The 25,348-nt window shown below is 37.3% G+C and overlaps 1 protein-coding gene across 1 annotated transcript in view; it reads right to left on the bottom strand.

The window, feature by feature from the left end:
* The window catches only part of LOC114041924 (vomeronasal type-2 receptor 26-like), a 42,388-nt gene extending 17,258 nt beyond the window's left edge, over positions 1-25,130 (bottom strand). The window contains 7 exon segments of the mRNA XM_027860608.1: positions 15,837-15,959; positions 16,008-16,172; positions 19,276-19,503; positions 19,505-19,571; positions 21,926-22,080; positions 23,629-23,674; positions 25,111-25,130. Coding sequence (XP_027716409.1) covers positions 15,837-15,959; positions 16,008-16,172; positions 19,276-19,503; positions 19,505-19,571; positions 21,926-22,080; positions 23,629-23,674; positions 25,111-25,130 — 804 coding nt within the window.
* Positions 25,131-25,348: the final 218 nt, after the last annotated feature.

The raw sequence follows: 25,348 nt of genomic DNA, 5'->3' as shown, positions 1-25,348 counted from the left end.
GAGGACTGGCTGAAGGGGAGGAGGGTAAGGGGGAATCTACTTAACTAAATGAAAGGAAAACAAGAAGGGAAGAAATACATAACCAGATAAAAACACAAGAGAAAAAAGGAACTAATAAAACCCCCGGAAGAAAGGGGCAACAAATCGGCAGGGTATATTAGGGTTGAGGGGAAGAGTGCCACTAAAAACAGAGTTGTCTTAATAAAAGATTTTTTTAAAAGTAACTGAATGAACAACAGCTATGTGCTGCAATGGAACAACATTGGGCTTGAAACCAGGAAGACACATCTTCCTGAGTTCTAATCTGGCCTCAAACACTTACTAGCAGTGTGACCTGGGGTAAGTCACTTAACCTTGTTTGCCTGAGTGCTGCATCTGTAAAATGATCTGGAGAATGTAATGCCGAACCACTCCATTATTTTTGCCAATAAAATCCCAAACAGGGTCATAAAATGTCAAACATAAATGAAAAAACTGAACAACACAAGACTGAATGAACACAATACCGTTTATGATAGAAAAATGAAAAACCTTACTTGAAAAAAAATTGAGACAGATGAAGCAAAATATAAACGTAAGCCATAAATTTTGAAGTGAATGATTTAAACATTCCAATAAAATTTCAAAATCTAACAGATTAGAGAATAAAACAAAACCCTAGAATCAATTACTTACCAAAAAAACACATTTAAAAAACTGACAGACACAAAATAAAACTAAGCAGAAAAAAAAAAACTTACTATCAGATGAATGAATGCACATGCACACACACGCACACAGACACACACAGACACCCCAAACCCAGGAGCTGTCATCTTGCAAAAATAAAAAAGCAAAAAGAAATATTGGGTAAAATTAAAAAGAAGAAGAGGAATAGCCAGAACAGTAGAGGAAATTGAGAATTTCTGCTGAACAATATGAACATAATTCTCTAAACAACCTTTTAAAAATGCTTCAAATTAAATTTGGAGTGGTATAAACAAAAAAAAACACTGTATCTCATTATAATAATCTAAATAATAAAATAACATAATCCTAAAGAATGAGTGGGTTAAAGATAAAATCATAGAAACAATGAAAAATTCCATTAAAGAAAATGAGAATAAGATACAGAAATATGTAGGATGCAGCCAAATCAGCACATAGAAGAAAATTTATATCTTTAAATGCTTTGTTGTTGTCCTTTATACTCAAAGAGGATAAAAACGACATCACTACGTCATTGTCAATACTGAGTATGTCCTACTGTGGCTGGTCTGTCCAAAACAATGTCAGAAAACTTTGCAATAGGTCAGGCACAATTATTGCATATGACCATTTGAAAGAGAAATGTCTCTAAATTTGTGCATTTCGTGTTGCTGTTGTTTAGCTACTGCAATTCTCCTTGGTTTATAGAGTACAGTGCCTTCTTTGAGGCAGAAATGCCAACCTGGATGGTGTCTCCCACATCTCACAACAGCTACAAAAATTCTTCAAAAAGACCTTTAGCAGGTCCTTGTATTGCTTCTTCTGCCCGTTCTATGTGCACTTTCCTTGTGTGAGTTCACCATAAAATAGTCTTTTAGGCAAATGTGCATTTGACATTCAAAAACCATGGCCAGACCATCAGAATTCCACTCTCTGCAATAGAGTTTGAATGCTTGGAAGTTCAGCTTGAGAAAAGACCTCAGTGTCCAGTATCTTATCTTGCCAGGTGATCTTCAGAATGTTCCTAAGACGATTGAAATGGAAGCAAGTTAGTTTCCTGGCATGGTGCTGGTAGATCCTCCAGGTTTAGCAGGCATACATCAAAATTGGCACAATGGTTCCATAGACCTTCAGTTAGGTAGGCAGCCCAATACCTCCTCTCTCCCATATTTATCTTGGGAGCCTCCTAAACACTGAGGTAGCTCTGACAATGTGTGTATCAACCTCATCATCTAAATAGACATCCCTGGAAAGTATACTGACAAGATGAGTGAAGTAATCCACAACATTCAGAAGTTCTCCATTTCCTGTAGCCAATAGTTAAACATATGGATAGTGCAGTGTTGGGGTTGGTAAAGAACCTCCATTTGTCTGGCCAAAATTAGCACAAATAATAAAGAACTAATTTATATTCTGTTGCTTTGTGGCTTCAGAGGTTTCATTATGTTCACAATCATCTGCAAATGAAAAGTCATACACCAACACTCCCTCCACCTTAGTCATGACTTCTAGCTCTTTCAAATTAAATAATTTACCATTGGTGCAGTAGCAGACTTTGATGCTATTTTTCATCCTTGCTGAAGGTGTCCCACAGCATCATAGAAAACATCTGCTAAAAAGCATGTGAGCCAACACACAGCCCTGCTCCACTCCATTGGTGACCGGGAAAGCTTGAGAGCATCGCCCATAATCTAGAACCCATGCAAGCATGCCATCGTGGAACTGGCATAAAATACTGACGAAATCCTTGGGCAATCAAAATTTGTTATGATCTTCCACAAGTCCCCAAATAACAGTATCAAATGCCTTGGTCAGATTAACAAACGTTGTGTAGAGACATCTGTTCTGCTTCTGGCATTTCTCTTAGAGTTGCTGTATAGCAAACATTTCAAATGCAAAAGCATTTCAAGTACAGCAAAGCATTTCAAGTGTTCCTCAGCACTTTCTGAAGCCACACTGGCTGTCAGGTAGATGACCATCTTCCAAGTGAAGGTTCAGCCTGCTAAGAAGGACTATGGAAAAAAATCTTGCCAGCCAGTGCTGAGATAGAGATCCCTCCCCCTTATCGGCACTGGACATGCTATTTCTTTTTTCTCTAAATGTTTACATTGATAAAAGAGGAAAAAAGCAGATCAATGTAATAGTCATGCAACTAAAAAAAGCCTAGAAAAACAACAAATGAAATATCCCCTGATTGAACACTGTATTAGAAATTCTGAGTATCAAAGCAGCAATTAAGAAAATTTAAAATTTAAAAAAAGAACCAATAAAAATCCTAGAAACTGGTTTTATGGGGGGAAAAACAATAAAAATAAACCTCTGGCTAATGTGATTTTTAAGTTTAATATATATTTATTTTTAGCATTGTCTCTGAAAACCTTGAGATCCAAATTCTCTCCCTTACATTTTTCCTTTGTTCACTGAGAAGTCAAGCAAAATGACATCAATTATACATATGAAATCATGAACAATATATTTCTATATTAATTATATGACAAAAATTTAAAAATACTGAAAAACTTATAATCCAATTTGCACTCAGATTTCTTCAGTTTTCTCCCTAGAAGTGGATAGGATTTTTCATCATGAGTTCTTTGGAAATGCCTTGGATCATTAAGCTGATCAAGGTAGCTAAGTCTTTCTCAGTTCATCACCATTGCAACACTGTTTTACCTTACAGAGTGAAGTCCTGGTTCTTCTCATTTCACTTTGCATCATTTCATATAGATCTCACCATGTTATTTTCTGAAACCACCCCCTCATAATTTCTTTTTCTTTTTGAACTCCAGGTTCTTTTTTAAAATTTTATTTATTTATTTTTAGTTGTCAACATTTACTTCCAAAAGATTTTGAGTTCCAAATTTTCTCCCCATCTTTCCCCTCCACTTACCCCAAGACAGCGTGCAATTTGATAGAGGCTTTACATATGCATTCATATTAAACATATTTTGACGTTTTCATGATGTAAACAAGAATTAGAACCAATGGTATAAACCATGAGAAAGAAGAAACAAACAAGAAAGAGAGAGAGAGAGATAGCAAATAATATGGTTTGATCTGCATTCAGACTCTACAATTCTTTTTCTGGATGTGGACGGCATTTTCCATCATGAGTTTTTTGGAGTTGTCTTAGATTCTTGCATTGCTAAGAAGAGATGTCTATCAAAGCTAGTCATTGCACAATGTGGCTGTTATTTGTACAATGTTCTCCTGGTTCTGCTCACTTCACTCACCATCAGTTCATATAAGTATTTCTGGGTTTTTCTGACATCTGCCTGCTCATAATTTCTTATAGAACAGTAGTATTCTATTACATTCATATACTGCAACTTGTTTAGTCATTCCCTAGCTAATGGGCAGCCCCTCAATTTCCAATTCTTTGCCACTACAAAAGGAGCTGCTATAAATATTTTTGTATATGTGGGTCTTTTTCCCACATGTATGATCTTTTGGGACACAAATCTAGAAGTGGTATTGCTGTGTCAAAGGGTATGCACATGTTTATAGCCCTTTGGGCATAGTTTCAAATTGCTCTCCAGAATGGTTGGATCATTTATAATTCCACCAACAATGCATTAGTGTTCCAATTTTGCCACATCTTCTCCAACATTTATCATTTTCCTGTTTTGTCATGATAAGTGTGATGTAGTACCTCAGAGTTGTTTTGATTTGCATTTATCTAATCAATGATGATTTAGAGTTCAAATCCGGCCTCAGACCAAATACTTGACACTTACTAGCTGTGTGACCCTGGGCAAGTCACTTAACCCCAATTGCCTAAAAAAAATTAAAAAATGAGTGATTTAGAGCATTTTTCTTATGACTATACATACCTTTTAATTTCTTCATCTGAAAACTGTCTGTTCATATCCTTTGACCATTTATCAATTGGGGAATGACTCGTATTCTTATAAATTGGACTCAGTTCTCTATATATTTTAGAAATGAGGCCTTTATCAGAGACATTGGTTGTAAAAATTCTTTCCCAATTTTCTGCTTCCCTCCTAATCTTGGTTGCATTGGTTTTCTTTGCGCAAAATCTTTTCAATTTAATGTAATCAAAATTATCCATTTTGCATTTAATAATGTTCTCTCTCTCTTGTTTGGTCATAAATTCTTCCATTCTCCATAAATCTGGCAGGTAAACTATTCCTTGTTCTCACAGTTTGCTTATAGTATCACACTTTCTATCTAAATCGTGTGCCCATTTTGACTTTATTTTGGTATGTGGTGTAAAATGTTAGTCTATGACCAATTTCTAACATACCTTTTTCCAGTTTTCCTAGAAGATTTTTTTTGTTTTGTTTTGTTTTGTTTTTTGTTTTTATCAAATGGTTTGTTCTTATCCCAGAAGCTGGGGTCTTTGGGTTTATCAAACAGTAGATTACTATAGTCATTGACTATTGTGTCTTGTGGACCTAACCTATTCCACTGATCTACCACTCTATTTCTTAGCCAATACCAAGTAGCTTTTTATGATTGCTGCTTTATAATACAATTTAAGATCTGGTACCACTATGCCACCTTCTCTTGAATTTCTTTTCATTAATTCTCTTTATATCCTGGACATTTTATTCTTCCAGCTGAATTTTGTTATTATATTTTCTAGCTCTAAAAATTGGTTTTCTTTTTGGTAGCTTGGTATGGCACTGAATAACTAGATTAATTTGGGTAGAATTGTCATTTTTATTATATTACGTCAGCCTATCCATGAGCAACTAATGTTTTTCCAATTATTTTTATCTGACTTTATTTGTGTGAAATGTGTTTTGTAATTGTGCTCATATAGTTCCTGAGTTTGTTCACTCCCTCGTAACTTTTTATATCTCAAAAGTACTCCATCACAATCATACACCACAACTATCTCAGCCATTTTTCAATTAATAATCATCCCCTAAGTTTCCAATTCTTTGCCACCAAAAAAAGAGCTGTTATAAATTTTTAAAATACAGCTAATTTTTCTTTTTCTTTGATCTAATTGAAGTACAGACCTATGACCCATGGCATTACTTGGTCAAAGGGTATCCATTTTATATCCCTTTTATATTTATATCCCTTTAAGATTTATATCCCTTTAAGCATAGCTCCAATTTGTTCTCAAGAATGAATGGACCTGTTCACAACTGCAGTAACAGTTTGTTAGTATACCTATCTTCCCTCATCTCCTCTAACACTTATCATTTCTGATAGGTGCGAGGTAGTTTCTGAGAGTTGTTTTATTTTTTATTTTTTTAATCAATAGTGATTTAGAGCATTTTTATGTGACTATAGGTAACTTTAATTTCTTCTCAAATCTTCCTGTTCATATCCCTTGACCGTTTAAGTATTAGCTTTTATTTTTGACTCAGATATATATGCATATATATTTTTTCAGAAAAAAAACTTGCTGTAATTTTTTAAACATTACTTTACTATTTATAATACTTTTTAGTAAGGTGATGTTTCCCTGATTATTTCTTAAGTGGTCTTTTTTTGCTTTTGTTTTGTTTGAAATCATGGTTACTATCACTGCCTTCATTTTTCCTTGAATGGAAGCATAATAGATTGTGTTTTCATCTCTTATTTTAACTCTGTGTTTCTTTCTGTTTCAATTATGTCTCTAGGAAACAACATGTTGTTGGAGTCTATTTTCAGATTCATTTTGCAATCTGCTTCAATTTTCTGGGTGAGCTCATACCGTTCACTTTCACAATTTCCCTCCATTCTCTTTTCTTCTTTTTATCTTTCTGTCTCTTTAACCTGTCCCCCCCTCAAAAGTCTATGTTACTTGTGAGCCTTGTCTCCCTTAAACCACACTCTGTAGTTCTCCCCATATTCCTCTTATCCATGTGTCTATACCAAACACACACATATGTATGTGTGTATATGTATATGAATATGTATATAAGTATGTATACATATGTGTATGTGTGTGTAGGTATGTATACACACATATTCTTCCCTTTTTGAACCATTTCCTGTGAAAGTGCGATTCAAGTGTTGCCCTTATCCCCATTTTCCCTTCCACTGTAAAATCTCTCCCTACATGCCTCTTTTAGGTAAGAAAATTTTCTCCATTTTTCCCTTCCTTTCCCCTTTCTCCCAGTGCATCCCTTTTTTCACCCCTTCATTTAAAAAAATTATCCTAACACAATCAACTCACTCATGCCTTATGTCTATGTGGACGCCTTCTTACTGCCCTAGTCTTAAGAGTTGCATGTGTCATCTTCCAATATAGGAAAGTAAAGAATTTAAATTTATTGAGTTCCTGATCATTATTCTTTCATGTTCACCTTTATGTGCTTCTATTGAGCCTTATATTTGAACTTTAAATTTTCTATTCAGTTCTCACCTTTTTATGAGGAATACTTGAATGTCCTCTATGTCATTAATGTAAATTTTTACCTGAAGGGTTGTACTCAGTTTTGTTTGGCAGGTGTTTTTGGTTGTGATCTGAGCTTCTTTGCTTTCCAAGATATCACATTCTAAGCCATCCAGTCCTTTAATGTAGAAGTTGCTAAATCTTGTGATCCTGATTGTGGCTCCATGATATCTAAAATATTTCTTTCTGGCTGCTTGAAATACTTTCTCCTTGACATGAGAGCTCTGCTATTTGGCTACAATATTCTTGGACACTTTCAATTTGTGATCTCTTTCAGGAGGTGATCAGTGGGTTCTTATAAATTATACTTTACCCTTTGGATAAAAGATAATTGGGAAGTTTTACAGTTCCTTGAAAAACAATGTCTGGGCTCTTTTTTACTCATGAATTTCAGGCAGTCCAATAATTCTAAAATTATCTCACCTTTATCTATTTTCCAAGTCAGTTGTTTTTCCAATGAAATAGCTGATATTTTCTTTCATTTTTGACTTTGTTTTATTTTTTTCTTAATGGCTCATGGAGTGGGAATTATTTTCTTCAGTGAGGCCTGGGGCATCATTCTCTACACCTAGGGACCAGAACCTGATTAAAATAATGAGCTGCTAAAAATAAATAATAATCCTAAAAAGAGTTCTTGGAAGAATTTTAAAAAGACTTTTAAAAATCTAATAAAAGAGACTGAAGAAAAATTAGAAAAAATAAGATCAATCTAAGAAAATCAAGAAAATTATGAAAAGAAAGTCAACCAACTGGAAATAGAGAATCAAAAACCTAAGGAAGAAAATAATTCCTTCAAAACTAGAATTGGGCAAAGGTAAGTTAATGATGTTATGAGACACCAAGAAATAATAAAACAAAACCAAAAGAATGAAAAAAAACAGAAAAGAATGTAAAACATCACATCAGAAAAACAGCTGATCTGGAGAACAGATTGCGGGGAGACAATATAAGAATTGTAGGACTACCTGAAAGTTACAATAAAAAAAATCTTGATATAATACTATGAGAAATGATTGAGGGAAATTACCCTGAAGTTCTAGAATAAGAAGGTAAAGCAGAAATAGAAAAAATCCACTGATCACCACCTGAAAGAGATCCCAGGAGGAAAACTTACAGGAATATCATAGCCAAGTTTCAAAGCTCACAGATTAAGTAAAAAATATTGTAAGCAACAAGGAAAAAAGAAATTTAAATATCATGGAGTTATGATCAGGTCTACACAAGACCTAGCAGCTTCTACATTGAAGGACCACAGGTCCTGGAACACTATATTTCATAGAACAGAAGATCTGGGGTTTCAACCAAGAGTAATTTACCCAGCAAAATTAAATATAATTCTGAATGAAAAAAAAAAAAGGACACTTAATGAATTGAAAGATTTTCAGGTATTTGTGACAAAAATAGTGAAACTTAATGGTAAATTCAACATAAAAGATCCAGGAGAAATATAAGGTAAACATTAAAGACCAAGTATAAGTGACTCAATAAGGTCAAATTGTTTAATTCTTATATGTGAAAATGTTTTCAGTACTCTTATGACTGTCACCATTATTTGGGTTATTTGAAAGAAAGACTTGGGTTGAACTGTGTATGATGGGGTGATTAAAAAAATAAAGCTGTGTAGGGAGAGATAAAAAAGAGTAATTGTCTCATACATATGAGGCATGAAAGGAAGAAGTGAAACAGAAGAAGCAAGTTAGGAGGGGCTGGTAGAGGTGGAACCTTACTCTCATTGGAAATGTGTTAAAGAGGGAACAACATATACATCTAGAAAGGTATAAAAGTCCTCTAAATTTAGAAAGAAATAAGGGGTAAGAGGATAGTATAAGGGAGGGACTTTTAGAAGGGTGTGTAGATTAAGAATTTAGGAGGTGGAGGGAATAAGGGGAAAACTCTTAGATAAGTAGATTAAGGTGGAGGGTGGCAGGAAAGGATAAGGGAGGGACTCAGGTGTGGGTAGATTAAGTAATAGGAGGGCAAGGTAGGGTAGAAGTATATTAGATGAGTGAGGAGGGATAGGGTAAATAGGGTGAGAAGGATAGAGAGGAAAAATAGGATGGAGGAAAATACACAAGAAATTATAACTTAGAATGTGAATGGGATTAATTTATCAATAAAATGGAAATAGAAGAATGGATTAAAAATCTGAATTTAACAATATATGGCTATCAGAAAACACAATAAAAATGAGAGATACACACAGAGATAAAATAAAGGGTTGCAGTAGAATTTATTATGTAAAAAAAAAGCAGGGACAGATGATCTCAGACAAGCTTAAAGCTAAAATAGATTTAATTAGAAGAGAAAATAGAGAAACTACACTATGTGTCAGCAATATTATTCATTATTGTTTTAGACCATTTAAAATAACTAGACAGTATAAAATACCTGAGAGCATACCTGCCAAAACCGACACAGAAACTACATGAACATAAACATAAAACATTCTTTATACAAATAAAGTCATATTTAGATAATTGGAGAAATGTTCATTGTTCATGGACAGGCAAAGTCAATGTAATAAAAAAAATGGCAATTTTCCTTAATTTATTCATTCAATGCCATCCCAATTAAATTGCTAAAAAATATTTTACTGTTAGAAAAAATAGTAATAAAATTCATTTAAGAATTTCAAAGAAACTAAGAGGAAAACATGTAAAGGAAGGAAATTCAGCAGTACCAGACCTTAAACTATATTATGAAGCAGTAAACATTCTATCTGGTACTGGCTAAGAAATGGAGAGGTGGATTAGTGGAACAGAATAAACATACAATACACAATAGTAAAGGATATAGTAACTGTGTTTGACAAATGCAAAAATTTAAGTTTTGGGGAATAAGAATTCAATACTTGGTTAAAAAAATCATCGGGAAAGCCGCAAAACAGTCTGGCAGGAATTGCCCATAGACCAATATATTAAACCATGTCCCAAGTCAAGGTCAAAATAGATACATGACCTAAATATAAAGGAAGATGTCACAAGAAAATTAGAAGAAATTGTGTGAAATTAGAAGGGAAAAAAATGTATCTGCTATCTTATCCTGCCAGGTGACCTTCACAATCTTCCTAAGACAATTCAAATGGAAGCAACTCAGTTTCCTGACATGGTGCTGGTATAGTGTACAGGTTTCACAGACATACAATAATGAGTCGGCACAACAGCTCTATAGGCCATCAGTTTCGTAGGGAGTCTAATACCTCTTCTCTTCATGCCATGCCACTATCATCAGTGCCTATGTTCCCCCCAGGAAAAACCCTGAAGAAGTCCAAGAAAAATTTTATGAAGACCTGGAGATCACCATAAATGTGCCAAAAGAGTACAAACTTGTAATTCTGGGAGACTTTAATACTAGATAGGAATAGACTACCAGACATGGCAGGGAGTCCTTGGGAAGAATGGAGTTGGAAACAGCAACAGCAGTGGTTATTTGTTACTGAACACTTGTACATCTCATGATCTTCTTATCACCAACAGTGTCTTCCATTTACCTAAATGCAATAAAACCTCATGGATGCATCCTCACAGCAAACATTGACATTTAATAGGCTATGTCATTTCAAGAAGAAGAGATGGAAGGGCAGCTAGGTGGCACAGTGGATAGAGCACCGGCCCTGAAGTAAAGAGGACCTGAGTTCAAATCTGGCCTCAGACCAAACACTTGACACTTACTAGCTGTGTGACCCTGGGGAAGTCACTTAACCCCAACTGCCTTTTAAAAAAAGAGAAAGAAGAAGAGATACACAAGATACAAGAGTGACAAAGGCAATGTGTGGCTCAGAGTGCTGAACTGACCATAGACTTATCCTCTCCAAGCTAAATATCCACATCCAGCAAAAGCAGTGGACCCAAGGCAAGATAACTACCAGAAGACTTACTGTCAACAGATTAGAGCACTTCTCTGAGCAGAACCAATTTATTACTAACTTGGAGGGAAAGCTGAGCCAACACATAGTTAACAAGCAGTGGAGCAGAAAAGGAAGAGACGCGTTTCAGAGATTTGCTGTACAGCATTGCATTTACTCATCTAGGTCAAAACACTAGCAGACATCAATTTTGGTTTGACAAAAAGGATGGGAAAATGAAGAAATTTGGAAGAACCATAGGAAGCTTAAGAAGGGATAAAAAGGTTTGGAAGACCTGCTGTGGAGAGTGGGATAGTGAGTTGACACGAAAGGTGTAGAAGGATTGCATAACAACAGCAAGGGCAGAGTTGAAATTGTTTAACGTAAATTTGTAGTAGACCCAATAAGAACAATTGTTTGATTTTCTATGCTTTTATTCAGCAACACATATGTAAGAGCAAAGTTGTTCAATGGTGAGAGTGACACAAGGCTGAAATTTGGCAGGTTATGATCAATAATATGATAAAGATGCTAAAGATTCAAAAGAATAGGACAGTGTAGAGTTGGATTGGTTCACTAAGAAGTTAAAATACGGAAGAGAGAATAGAGTTGTTAGTACGTTGGTTGTGGCCTCACAGAGAACCGAAGGGTTAAGTGATTGGAGGTCACATAGTGGATGAAGAGTAGGATTTGGTAAGGAAAGGCATAGGGAGAGATGGAAATAATAGATTATGGTCAAATAAGTGGATTTTAGAATTCTTGAAGATAGAGGTGGTGTATCTGAGGATGACGGCAAGATCCAGGCTATAATTTTCTTTGTGTGTGAGTGAAATGGAGCAGATGCTCATGAAAAGTGAGTAGGCTGAGGAATTGAATGGTTAGGATGCTTGAGAATATGTATGCTGAAGTCCCATTTTATGATCCCAGGAGTTAGATAACATAGAAAAATTGTGAGCCAGGCACTAAAATCATTGAAGAACAAAGAGGAATGATTTGGATATCTGACACGGATACCAGGATTTGATTAGATGGTATGAACCTCAAAGGTGGAGAGGTTATTGAGGAATGGAGGTTAGGGGAGAAACTGGAATTGTTAATGGGGAACAAAAAGGATTCCAACTCCTCCATCTCAGCCAGTGAGCCAAAAGGAATGAGTGAAGGTGTAGGCAGGACTAGAAAGGCTACACAGGATGGTTGTGTCATCGGGCCAGAACCAGGTCTGGATGATTTCTAAAAATGTCCCCAAATCCCTACTGAACACTTGGAACTGGATTCCCACAGTTAAGATGTCCAAAACAGAATTCTCTATCTTTCCCCATAAATCCGTCCCTGTTCCAAACTTCCCTATTTCTGCCACAGGCATCAATATCATTTCAGCCACCCAGGCTCTCCCCTCAGTGTCATCGATGACTCCTCAATCTTTATCACCATATATCTTTAATCAATCACCGAATGTCATGATTTATACTTCCACACCAGCTCTTAATGCACTCTGCTTCTCACAACTCATACATACACTGCTCCAGCTCAGGCCCCCACCACTTCACACATGAACTATTACAATCAGCTTCTCAATTATCTCTCTGCCTCACTTTTCTCCCACTCTGTTGTATCCTATCCTCCAGCTGCCAAAGTTAGTTTCCTAAAATGCATTCTGAACACGCCATTACCCTTCTTCAATCAACTCAGATGTCTTGTTATTGACTCTAAGACCAAATACTAAGACCTCTGGTATTTAAATACCTTCTTAACTTTATCCAAACTTTTCTAGCATTTTACAAATCACTTCCCTTTATGAACATCACAGTCCGACCAAACTGACTATCTTCCTTATATACGATATTCCACCTGCAATCTCTGGGCTTTTGCACTGGCTGTCCCCCTGGTTGGAATGATCTGGCCTCTCACCTGCACCTCTTAGGTTTTCTTGTTTCCTCTAATAATGAACTCAAATGCAACCTTCTCTTGGTAGTCCAAAAAACCGCCTGAGCTGATGAACCTTTCCCTCCATATCTGATCAAATCTATTTTAGATCTATTTTGTGAATGCCTATATACGTTCATATTGTCTCCTTCGGTTGAATTGTAAACACCTTATGGGCTAGGTGGGTTCCACTTGTGTCTTTGTTTCCCCAAATCCTAATGCAGTCTCCTGAACCTATACTGTTAATTAACCAATTGCTTTACTTACTGGGAGGTTGGACTCTTTAGTCGATAAAGTTTCTAGGAATAAAACCAAACAAAAAGTATTTAATAAGTGCCTATTTAGTCTTAGTACCCAGGGACACAAAAAATTAAAATTTTTAAAAATTTTAAAAACTTTTTTAAAAGTTCCCATCCTAAAATTTCTATCGGAGAGATAATGTATGTAAGTTGATAAGCATATCAACAACAATTTGCATATGAAGGAGAGAATAATAACAACTAGAGGAAAGGTGCTAAAAATATCATTATCATTATTATTAGTTGTTGTTACTGTTGTCATTTCTGGAATGTTCCTTCCAGTCATTTCCATCTTATGACTTCCCTAATTTCTTTCAAGTCCCAGTTAAAATACCACCTTCTACCACATGACTTTTCCTGTGTATGTTAAGGCAGGTGCCTTCCCTCTGAGACCATTTCCAACTTATCCTCCATACTTTCCTCTTGTCCATAATTGTTTCGTGCCCCACCCATTACACTGTGAAGAACTTGCAAACAGGGACTTTTGTTTTTTTTTTTACAACGTTCATTGTGTACTTAGCACTAAGCACAGTTCCTGACAAATGGCAATTTCTTGATTAATGCTTGTTAATTTAACTTAACTAAATAATATTCAAATTGCAGGGAGGAAAGACAGTGAAATTGTAATGCCATGTGGGGAATTTCAATGTACAACTGTCAGACATGCAATTCAAACAAAGAGATAAATAAAAAAAGCTAAGGACTGGATAAATAAGAGTGAGATCTTACAGATCTCTGCTTGAACAAATGCATAAAAGCATAAATATCTTTCATGTCATTGACTGACCACAATGCAATGAAATTTGCATCCAACAAAACATCTTTGAGGGAATTATTTCCCACCTTGTTACTTTCCTGGACTTCATTATCTTCAGAAACTCATTCATGATGCAAATTGAAACTAATTTGTAAATCAAATCTCCTCAGATAATTTCCCACCCAGCTTCATGATTTCACCATTCCCCAAAGTTGGCTAATACCTTCCCCCCATCTTTCAGGTTCTTATTTATTTGTTGTCTCCACAACTAGACTGTGAACTCCTTGAAAGCAGGGACTCTTATGCATTTCTTTGTATCCTCAATACATCTCAGTGAGTGGCACATAGGAGGTGCTTAATAACTGTTTAATGACTCTTATTCTCATTAAAAATAATTGGTGACTACATAACTTAATTTTCTGGATTTTCTCGGTCAAAGAACAAATCTTAGACACCATAGAAAATGTAATTATAGATGACAGAAATAAGAGAACATGCCAACAGTTATAAAATATAACTAAAGCGATGCGTAATGGAAAAATTTATGCTTCTGTGTTATTTCTTCAACAAAAGAGATAGAGCCAAGATGGAGGAGAAAAGGCAGGAAATTGCCTGACTCTCCACAATTTCCCTCAAAACAACTTCAAATCAAACCTCAAAACAAATTTTGGAGCAACAGAACCCACAAAAGGATGGAGTGAAATAAATTTCCACCCCAAGATAACTTACAAGGATGACAGGAAAGGTCTGTTTCACTCAGGTAATGGGGGAACACAGTCCAACACAGGTGGTGGACAGCCCAGGCAAGCCAGCAGAAGGGTCCTAGCTCCAATACAGATTAGCAACTGAGGCCCTGAGGTCCTGGTTCAGAAAGCCAGTGGCACAGTGGGCCATCTGTGAGTCCTCCAACCCATGCAACAGGCAAGCCTCTAGTCCTAGATCCCCACCCCTACCCTTCCCCTGCAATAAGTGAGTTGCCAGCCCATGAGGTCCTGGCATAAAAATCCAGTGACCAGGCTGATGGCCCCTAATACAAGAAGCTTAGGATAGTACCTCATGTACCCCAGGAGCAGAGAAATAAGCTGGAAATTGGCAAAAAAAAAAAACAGTAAAAAAAAAACCCTGATCATAGAAAACTGCTATGGTGACAGGGAAAAACAAAACATACACTTAGAAGAGGACAACAATGTCAAAATGCCTACTTGCAAAGCCACAAAGAGAAATATGAATTGGTCTCAGGCCAAAAAAAAAAAGTCCTCCTGGAAGAGCTTAAAAGGAATTTTTAAAATCAAATAAGAAAGGTAGAAGAAAAATTGGGAAAAGAAATGAGAATTATGCAAGAGAATCATGAAAAAAAAGTCAACAGATTGGTAAAGGAAGCACAAAAACGGAAAAAGATGGGGCAGCTAGGTAGCGCAGTGGATAGGGCACCGGCCCTGAAGTCAGGAGGACCTGAGTTCAAATCCGGCCTCAGACCAAACATTTGACACTTACTAGCTGTGTGACCTGGGCAAGTCACTTAACCCCAATTGCCTAAAACTTAAAAAAAAAATAAAAATTTTTTTTAAAAAAACGGAAAAAGATGTACAAAAATTCATTGAAGAAAAGCAACTCCTTAAAAATAAGAATAGAAAAACTGGAAAAGGAGATGCAAAAGCTAACTAAGAAAATAATTTCTTAAAAATTAGAATTGGGAAAGTAGGTGCTAATGACTCTATGAGAAAGCAAGCATCAAACAAACAAAATCAAAAGAATGAAAAAATTGAAGAAAATGTAAAATATCTCATTGGAAAAACAACTGATCTATAAAATCATTACAGAAGAGATAATTCAAGAATTATTGGAAACATTTCCAGTGCCAAGACAGCAGAGGGAGGGAGGAATCCTCTTAAGCACTCCTAAATTCTCATACAAACAACTGAAAAACCGCCTCAGAATCGATCTAGGAGCACGGAAGCAGCTTACAAGCCCAGCAGGAAAGATCTGCCTCACTGGAGTGGGAGGGGAGTGAGGTCCAAGAGCAGCAGCAGCAGGCAGTCTCACGCAGGAAGTCTTGACCCCATTACTAACCAGCAGTGCAGCCCCTCCCTGGGGCTTTAAACCCTGTGGAGTTTAACTGCTGGCCTGCTCCAGCACCTCCCAGCAGAGAGACCTTGTTTCCATGGCAACCCAGCAGCAGGGCCCCACTCCTGAGGTAGGCCAGCAGTTAAACCCCACACCAGGGGACCCCAATAGGGAGGCCCCCCCCCCGTACAAGCCAGAAAGGAAGCCTACCCTCCAGAGAAAGCAAGCAGCTAAGCCCTGAAGCCCAGTGAATGTCAGCAGCAAGATCCCCCAGCACAAAAAGCTTGGGACAGTGCAGGACCAGAGCCCAACTCTTACATAAAAACATCAAGTCACAAAAAAAGGCAGGAAAAAAGAACAAGAACAAAAATAGCTTGATTATAGACAGTTAGTGAGGCGATAGGGAATATCAAGGCATAAACTTAGAAGAGGCTAATAGTGTTCAAATGGCTACATGTGAATCCTCAAAGAAAAATGTAATTTGGTCTGAGGCCCAAAAGAAATTCCTAGAAGAGCTTTAAAATGATTTTAAAAAGCAAATTAGAGAAGTAGTAGAAAAAATTGGGAAAAGAAATTAGAGTAATGCAAGAAAATCATGAAACAAAAGAATCAATAGCATGGGAAAATACATACAAAAATTTATGGAGGAAAATAACTTCCTAAAAAAATAGAACTAAGAACTTTATCATTATTTGTGCAGTAAAACAGGGTTTATAAAAACAAAGGACATACGTATGAGTCCATTATGTTGGAATGATCTCCAAAAAAATTAAAGGAATGAGAAAAAAGGATGCACTGGGAGAAGGTGAAAGGGAGAAACAGAAAGGGGAAATTTTTCTTGCATAAAAGAGTCATAGAAGGAAGAGCTTTCTCAGTGCAGGGGAAAATGTGGGCAGGGGTGGCAGGCAATGCTTATACCTCACTCTCAATGGAACTGGTTCAAAGAGGGAAGAATAAATACACATATACATATATTCACATATGTATACATAATACATATATAAGTATATATACATATGTATATATACATATGTGTGTATATGTGTGTACATACATACTCAGTTGGGTGTAGAAATAGAACCTATATGAAAAAAATTATAGCAGCTCTTTTTGTGGTGGCAAAGAATTAGAGATTGAGAGGATATCTATCCATTGCAGAATGACTAAACAAGTTGTGGCATATGATTGTGATGGAGTACTGTTGTGCTACAAGAAATGATGAGGGGGATGGTTTCATAAAAACATAGAAAAACTTACATGAACTGATGAAAACTGAAGTGAGAAGAACCAGGATATCATTGTACACAATAACAGCCATGTTGTAATGATGATTAACTGTGAAAGACAGGGCTACTCTGATCAACACTATAATCCAAAACAATTCCAAAGGACTCATGAAGAAAAAATGTCATCCACCCATAGAGAGAGAAATCTCAGTGAAAAACGAAGTACAACTTCTTCATTTTATTTTTCTTCCTTTTTTGAAACATGGCTAATACAGAAATATGTTTTGAATATCTTCACGTGTATGACTGATATATTGCTTGCCTTCTCAGTGGATGGAAAAGGGGTGAAAAAGAGGGAGAGAATTTGGAATTCAAAATCTTAAAAGAAAAGAATGTAAAAACAATAAATCAAAATGTTAAAAAATAAAAAAAGGAAAAATAAATGCATTGGAATATCAATGTTCAATTACAAATAATAAAAGAGTTGGATTCAGAGAAACATGGGAAGATTTGTATGAACTGATAGCAAATGAAATGAACATAATCAGGAGAATAATTTATACAATACCAACATTGTAAATAAAAATAACTTTGAAAGACATAGTTAATAATTGGCAGTGGCCAACCATGTTTGCAGAAAATTATAATAAACTTTGGGAAAGTAATCCATTTTGGACTTGCTTATAGCTAAATACACTTCAATAACTCCATTAGGATATTTGTGTACTTCTGAAAGTTTCCTACATTATCCTTCATTAAGTTTGCTTTAAATTTTTCAAATTTAATAGCAACAATTCATCAGTCTTTAATACCCATCATACATTCAGTGTAAAAATAAAAAAGCTGTTTCCTGTCTCTCCTTATCAACAACCTAAGTAGTTTTTTCTTTTCTTAGTCAGGGAAGCATTTGAGACTATCCATAGCAAAGCTTTATTTTTCCTGTGTTGGATTGGTTGAATCACGTTCTTTCTTCTATTCACTGTGGCCTAGAAGACATGCTACAATGATTGATCTTTGAAATTAAAGCCAAAGTATATTTTTAAGAAGAATAATCACCTCTTGAGTTCATGCATTTATATCATCATGTTTCCATTTAATAGTATGAGGGAGAGAGGAAATATGTATTAGTAAGCTCTCTTTTTTAATGAGTGGCTCATCTTATTAAAGTGCCTTTTCTTTCCCCTCTCCAGCAATTAAAAGGTACTCTCATCATTGCTGCCCAAAACCTGCACTTTCCACACCAATGGTCAGCATTCCTTTTATTGAAATAAGTCTTATTTGGGGAAAAAAGAAGTAATAGTAACATTCACAGACAATATATAGCTTGAGGGCGAAACATAGATAATGTAAGTGCTTAGAGCAATGAACTAGTATTGAAAATATATGAGTTTTAGTCCCAGATTTTTCATCAATTACATTTGAGACTTTGGTGAAGCTGTTTCATCCCCCTAAACCTCATGGACTTTATCTAGACAATGGGGAAGTAGGCCTGCACAATCTTTAAGATCTCTTCATGTGATAGAAGTTAGGTGACACTGATTTAGTCCTTCCTATAAAATAAAGGGGGCAGCGAGGTGATGCATTGGATGGAACACTGGACCTGAAGTCCAGAAGACCCAAGTTCAAACAGTTACTAGCTGTGTGACCCTGGACAAGGCACTTAATCTTGCTTGTCTCAGTTTTGTCATCTAAAAATGAGCTGGAGAAGAAAATGGCCAATCCACTATCTTTGCCAAGAAAACCCCAAATGAGGTCAAAAGGAGCTGGACGCTACTAAAATAACTGGACAACAACTACAAGACACAATAAAGAAGGTAGGAAGTGTGGTGCTCAAGGGCAGGCCCACTCTCTCCCACGTGTAGGTTTTCAAAATTGTACTGATGATATCATTGGTGTACAGATTTCCAGGCAAGATACAACTTTCATTAATGCACGTTAGCACCTTATCTGAAATGTATAGTGTCTGAGAATTGCTTAGAGCAGAGAGGTTAGGATATTTGGCCAGGGTCACACAGCAGAGGCAGTTTTTTTAAACTTGGGCCTCCTCCATTATACCATGATGCCCTCAGGGATCTAATGAAGCCTCAGAAGGCGTCAGGGTCAATATTACTGACCTGTGGATACTTGTAGAGCTCCAGCAGGGTCCCCATCTGGACAGACAGAGCTGGGGTGGCTCCTCCAATGGCAGCCACAGACGTGTCCTACTTCCAGCAGCTGTAGTTAGGGATGAGCTGGCCCTGCCCAGGCAGCCAGCACAGGGAGCTCTCCAAGGTCCTCTCCTCACCGTGGGAGGTGTTGTAGAGGTGGAAGCCCAGGGTAAGGTTGGGTAACAGGTTAGGTAGGGTCCTTGTTGATCTCCTTTACAGCAAACATTAGGGCCAGGGCTTGTTGGTAATTTTTGTATAGCCACCTAAAGGGAAGAGAGTCAGAACCCATTAACAAAGCTTGTAAAAGAGAATTCGTTTAGGGAAGAAGGATGTTCCAGCCATATGAGGGTTAAACCTAAGGACTCTACCTCATTTGGAGTCTATTAATAACAGCCTCCATTGTTCCTTTAGTGCTCCCCTCTTGTGTTTGGAATGTTGAGGACTATTTGCTTTGAGTTCTGCCTGCCAGAGTCACTCATTCACCCACTCACTCATTCACACATACAAAAATATACTGAATGCCTACCATATCAGAACAATAGAATTTAAGATTTTGAAAGCAGCCAAGAAATTGTGTAACTCAACTCATTCTCAAAATGAATTCCCACTATAACATTACCTGTAAGGAATACAGTAGCCTCCCCTAAGAGATAAATGAAGAAGTACTGGGAAGTTTAAAAAAAAAAATAAACAAAATCCTCAGTCATCCTGTAAGAGTAAGACCAGAAGTGACTGCCGAAAGTCATGCTCTCTGCTAGGGTCTGTGATTAAATATAAATTCACTCACAATTCTCCCCTGCCCTCACCAAGTTTTAGTTAGCACCAGTCATGAACCCAAGTTTGAGCTCCTATGGTCCCTGCTCCCAAAGACTGATCCTGCTTGTCCCTGATAATAACCTCATATAACTCTACCCTTTTTCACGCTACTCAAACACCTAACACCATCCAGGACACCAGAAGAATGAAGTATGTCCAGACTCCCTGCACACTCTGCACCTTTGTGAACATCTCCCTGACTCCACAGAAATCTTCCTTCCTATAGTTTCTTTGTTTCTACTTCCTTTTGGTTCTGTCCAATGCTGTTGTGCCTCTGACAAGGAATGCCAGTCCTTACAGATTTCTCTTCTTAGAACAATATGTCACTAACAATTCAGCATCCTCACCTCTTTCCCCACTTTTCTGACAGGAAAAATAGAGAACAAGGGATGAATTGGGAATCTGGTGCCTCAGTGCCACTGGCCTCCTCCTTTTCCTTGATACCAGGACTGAGTCTCAGCATCTAATCCACATAGCTTTTCACCAATGATATAAGTGGGAGATAAGGGATACTGCTATCTTTCCTGCTTGGTATTCTGAATACTCCTGATTCTGTGTTAGGACAATACCTGACAAGAGTATGTTCCCCTAACTTATCCAAACATCTCCTGTGCCCAGAAGGCCTAGGATATAGCCAAGGGAAGCATGATAGGCCCACAAACCTCTCACACAAGGCAGTGATAAATATTTGGCCTATGACTTATGCAAGAGAGTCAGGAATGCTGGGCCATGAGAGGCACCTTCCCAATAGAGGAGGACTTCATAAAGTGAATCATAGCCCTGGAACAATAGGGATTTACATGGGTGGAGATGAGGATCTCTAGAAGAGAGAAATCAGTGGACAAAGGCACAGAAACATATTTAAGAGATAAGAAACACTCCAATTTTCTACCCACCCAACATGCTAGCAGGTGTTGTCTAAATATCTTCAGTTCAAGATCAGGAGTGATCACTCAAACCTCTCATCCTCTCCCCTCACCTCTTCCACAGTAGGGACTGAGAAAAATTTAAAAATTGTGAATTACTATCGAGAATTTAATCAAAAATCCCAAAACTGGTGTTCAAACAGATCCCATATTAATGTCGTGTGCCTAAAAATTTACAATCCAGAAATATTCCAAAAGCAACTCTCATCTTTAAGATAATTCAGACCTGTATTCCAGGAGGTGACAGGCCAACACGAGAGAATCTTCAGGCCTTCTCATTCACTCTATCATTGACATCCAAACTGACTTTACCTCTTTTAACCGCCTGTTTTCTGAGAATTTGAAACCCTGTGTCCATTTCTTTCTTCATCCGCTCTTGGTACAATTAGAATCAGGGAGAAAGAAACCAGCTCCCCTGTCAACATGAACAACTGCTGTTCTCAAGGGAAAGTCTGTTAAAGGCTACAATGGGCAAAAAGGATATTTGGTTCCCAATGGCCTTTCTGTCCAATGCTACACTTACAGTGGGAGCTTGTTACTGAAGTTGTTCACAACATGAGCAGAGCTGAGACAACGCTCCAGATCTCTCCACTGCCCAAGATCAGTGAGAGAAAGACACAAGTGCAAATACAGACACAGACACAGAGACAGGAAAAGACAGAGACAGGGAGACAGTCAGAGAGAATCCTTTCCCTCTTTAGCTCTGAAAGATAATCAGATGGATGGAAACTGACCACGAGCAACAAAAGTCAGAGAAGAGAGGGAAGAGGAGATCCTCGGATGAGCAGGCAAGGGCTCACCTTCCTGCCTGCCCCGTCCATAAAGACCTCTGCAATCATCAGCCTACTCAGAGGCAGAAACAGGTGGGCACTTACTTATAGTTCTGACAGTCCCTGTCAGGTTAACTTCCAAAGAGTCCTGCTCCAGTGACACTGCTCACCTCAACCGAATACATGGGAAGAAAAGTCCCAATCACAAGATCCCCATTTCTGACAATGCTGGGGCTGATTTGAGGGAGGCAGGATGGCTTCTCTGTCCTGTTCTCAGAGGCTGGAAGCTTCAGCAGCAGTGAAAGGAACAGGACAGAAAGGAACAGAGAAATCTTTCTCTGAACAGGAGGCCACATATCCCTGAACATTACATAAAGCCTCAAGCCTGGCAGGAACCAAGGAGCTGCCAGAACTAGAGCAAAGTCAAACATTTGAGGCTTGGTCTGCTAAGAAAACTCCTGGAGCTGCAATGTCCTATTCTGGGGCCAATGGCCAGGTCAAGTCCTCCCTCTACATCTAAGGAAACACAAAGGAACATTAGTTGTGCCCATGTCAAGGACAAGGCAGTGATATAATACCAAGTGGATGATTATATGGCTTCTCTGGCCCCTAAACTGTATCCTGTCTCTCAGCAACCTTGTAGTTACTCACTGACAGTGGTGTCCACAGAGACACGAAGGAGTTCGGGGGACCATTCCTGCCTCAGGCATCTCCAGCTGCCTACCTGCATCAAAGGTAAAAAAAACACAAGTGGAAAAATGTTTTGGAACATCTGTCCATGTTCTCAACAGAGACTAGTAGACAGGAGCCCTTGTGGAAGAGTTTGTGTGTACATGTGTCACTCAAGGGACTCAGAATCATGGAGGTGGCAGATATTGCATCAGGTAGAGTCTGTGTGAACAGACAAAATAAAAAACTTCCAGAGGGCTACCTGAGCTGAGACTCTACAAGACTCATGGCTGTGACGTCCACTGACTTCTGAGCCAGAATCCATCTTGTCCTTGGATCAGCTCAAAAGTCCAGGAACTCCCCATGGTCAGGATCATAGAACTGGAGTGCTTAGGGGAGTAAAAATTGGGCATCAGAGAGTACCGAGTCAAAATGGTGCCTGAAAAGAATCACCATCTACTAGTCCCATCTTGCCATACTGACACACTGTGGGAATGCATATTTTCCTCCAAAATCCTAGGATCATGGGATTTAGAACCTGAAGGAACCTTAACAATAAAGTTAATCCAACATATGCTCTCTCGACATATATCTATAAAGAGCATATGTTGGATTAACTTTATTGTTTTATATATATATATATATATATATGTATATATCTTTATAGATCTAAAGTAAAATATCTTGCCTAAGGCCCTATTATTAATAAATAGCTAAATCCACCAATAATGTTAGCTAGTATAGTTATATAGTATATTAAGCTAGTATAGTTATATAGTATATTAAGGTTTATAAAGCACTTTACATATGCTATCAAATTTTATTCTCACAATAACACTGTGAGATAAGTGTTGTTATTATCACCATTTTACTGATGAGGAAACAGGCTAGAAAGAGCAACAATGCCCTGTACAGAATCTCATAGTCAGTAAGCATCTGAGAAAGGATTCGAACTCAGATCTTCCTGACTTCAAATCTGACATCATTCATTATGTTATTGTTGCCTCTAGAGAAAAGCATATTTTACCTCTCACAGTGGTTCCTTTTGGAACTTATATGCATTTATATCTTATATGGGGTGGGGGGAGTGAGGTTGGAATCCAGTGAAAAGCTATTGTTGGTTTACAAAGAAGTGAAACCTGTGAAGAAGGAAAACTTTGGATAGGTGTATAATGATGAAGGAGACTTTGAACGCTTGGTGGACCAGGGCCAGGGGAGTGGAGCCTGAACATGTAGGCAAAAGGTGGCAGCAGAAGGAGGCATGCCCTCCCTGGATGTTGGAGCCCTAGGAAAAAACTTAAGTTACTGCACCATCATTAGAGTTCTGCAAAATTAAATGAAACAGAAACACACAACTTTAATAGCTAAGTGGCAGAGTGGCTAGAACACTGGGCCTGGAGTCAGCAAGACCAGAGTTTAAATCCTTACTGCACAGACACTAGCTGTGTGACCTGGACAATCTAGCAGGGCCATGTCAGAAAATGGAATCATTTCCATTTGAATTGCCTTTTATGTTAAAATACTAATAGGCATGAAATAGGATATTCTGAAGAGCAAAGGAGCTGAGTTTGCAACCAAAAATAACTTACCCAGCAAAGCTGAATGTAATCCTGCATGGGGAAAAATGGATATTTAATGTATTAAAGGACTTTCAGGTATTTGTGAGGAAAAGATCAGAACTGAATGGAAAATTTGACCTACAGGATTCAGGATAAACACAGGAAGGTAGACATAAAAGACCAATAATAAGGGATTTAATAAGGTCAGATTGTTTATCTCTTATAAGGAGAAACATTATAACTCTTAAGAATGTTATTATTACTGGTGCAGTTTGAAAGAGCATATATAGATAGAAGGTTTGGGGTTGAGTTGAGTATGATGGGATGATCCTAAAAAATAAAACTGATAGGGAGAGATTAAATGGAGCAATTACTTCATACAAACGAGGCATGAATAAAAGAACTGTTACAGTGGAGGGTAGGAATAGGTGGAGGGCTGGGAGTGCTAGAACCTTATTCTCATGAGAACTGGGTTAAAGAGGGAATAATATATATATACATCTAGATGAGTACATAAGACTTCAATTTACAGAGAAATGAGGGCTAAGCAATAGGATAAGGAAGAGATTCTTAGAAGGGCATGAAGATTAAGAAATAAGAGGCCAAGAAGATAAGATAAGGGAGGGACTCTTGGAACAATGGTAGATTAAGGAAGAGATGAGTAAGGAAGGGATTCTTAGAAAGGGGGGCAGTGGTTAGAAGTCAATTAGTTGTATGAGGAGTGATAGGGTGAAAAGAGAGAGAGAGAAGGATAAATAGTGAGGGAAAGTAGCATAGAGGGAATACACAACTACTAATTATAACTTTGAATGTGAATGGGATGAACTCACTCATAAAATGGAAATGAGTAGTGGAATGAATTAAAATCCATAATCTGACAGTATGTTGTCTACAAGAAACATTTTAAAATGAGAGATACAAATACAGTAAAAATAAAGGGCTGGAATAGAATTTATTTTAGTTCACTAGATGCAAAATAAGGGGGAGAGGATAACAATCATGATGTCAGACAAAGTTAAAGCTAAAATAGATTTAACTAAAAGAGATAAACCAGGAAACTACACTATGATTAAAGGTACCATAGATAATGAAGTGATATCAGCAATAACCCTACATACACCAAATGTTACAGCATCCACATTTTTAAAGGAAAAGCTAAATGAATTACAGGTAGAAATAAATAGCAATACAATAATAATAGGAGACTTTAACCTTCCCCTCTCAGAACTAGATAAATCTAACCAAAAAAAATGAAAAAAAATCAAGGAGACAAGTACAATCTTAAATAAGCTAGTTATGA

This window comes from Vombatus ursinus, unplaced genomic scaffold (genome assembly GCF_900497805.2).
Source record: "Vombatus ursinus unplaced genomic scaffold, bare-nosed wombat genome assembly UNPS02014210.1, whole genome shotgun sequence".
Classification (NCBI taxonomy): Eukaryota; Metazoa; Chordata; class Mammalia; order Diprotodontia; family Vombatidae; genus Vombatus; species Vombatus ursinus.
This window is presented reverse-complemented; position numbering and strand designations above follow the sequence as displayed.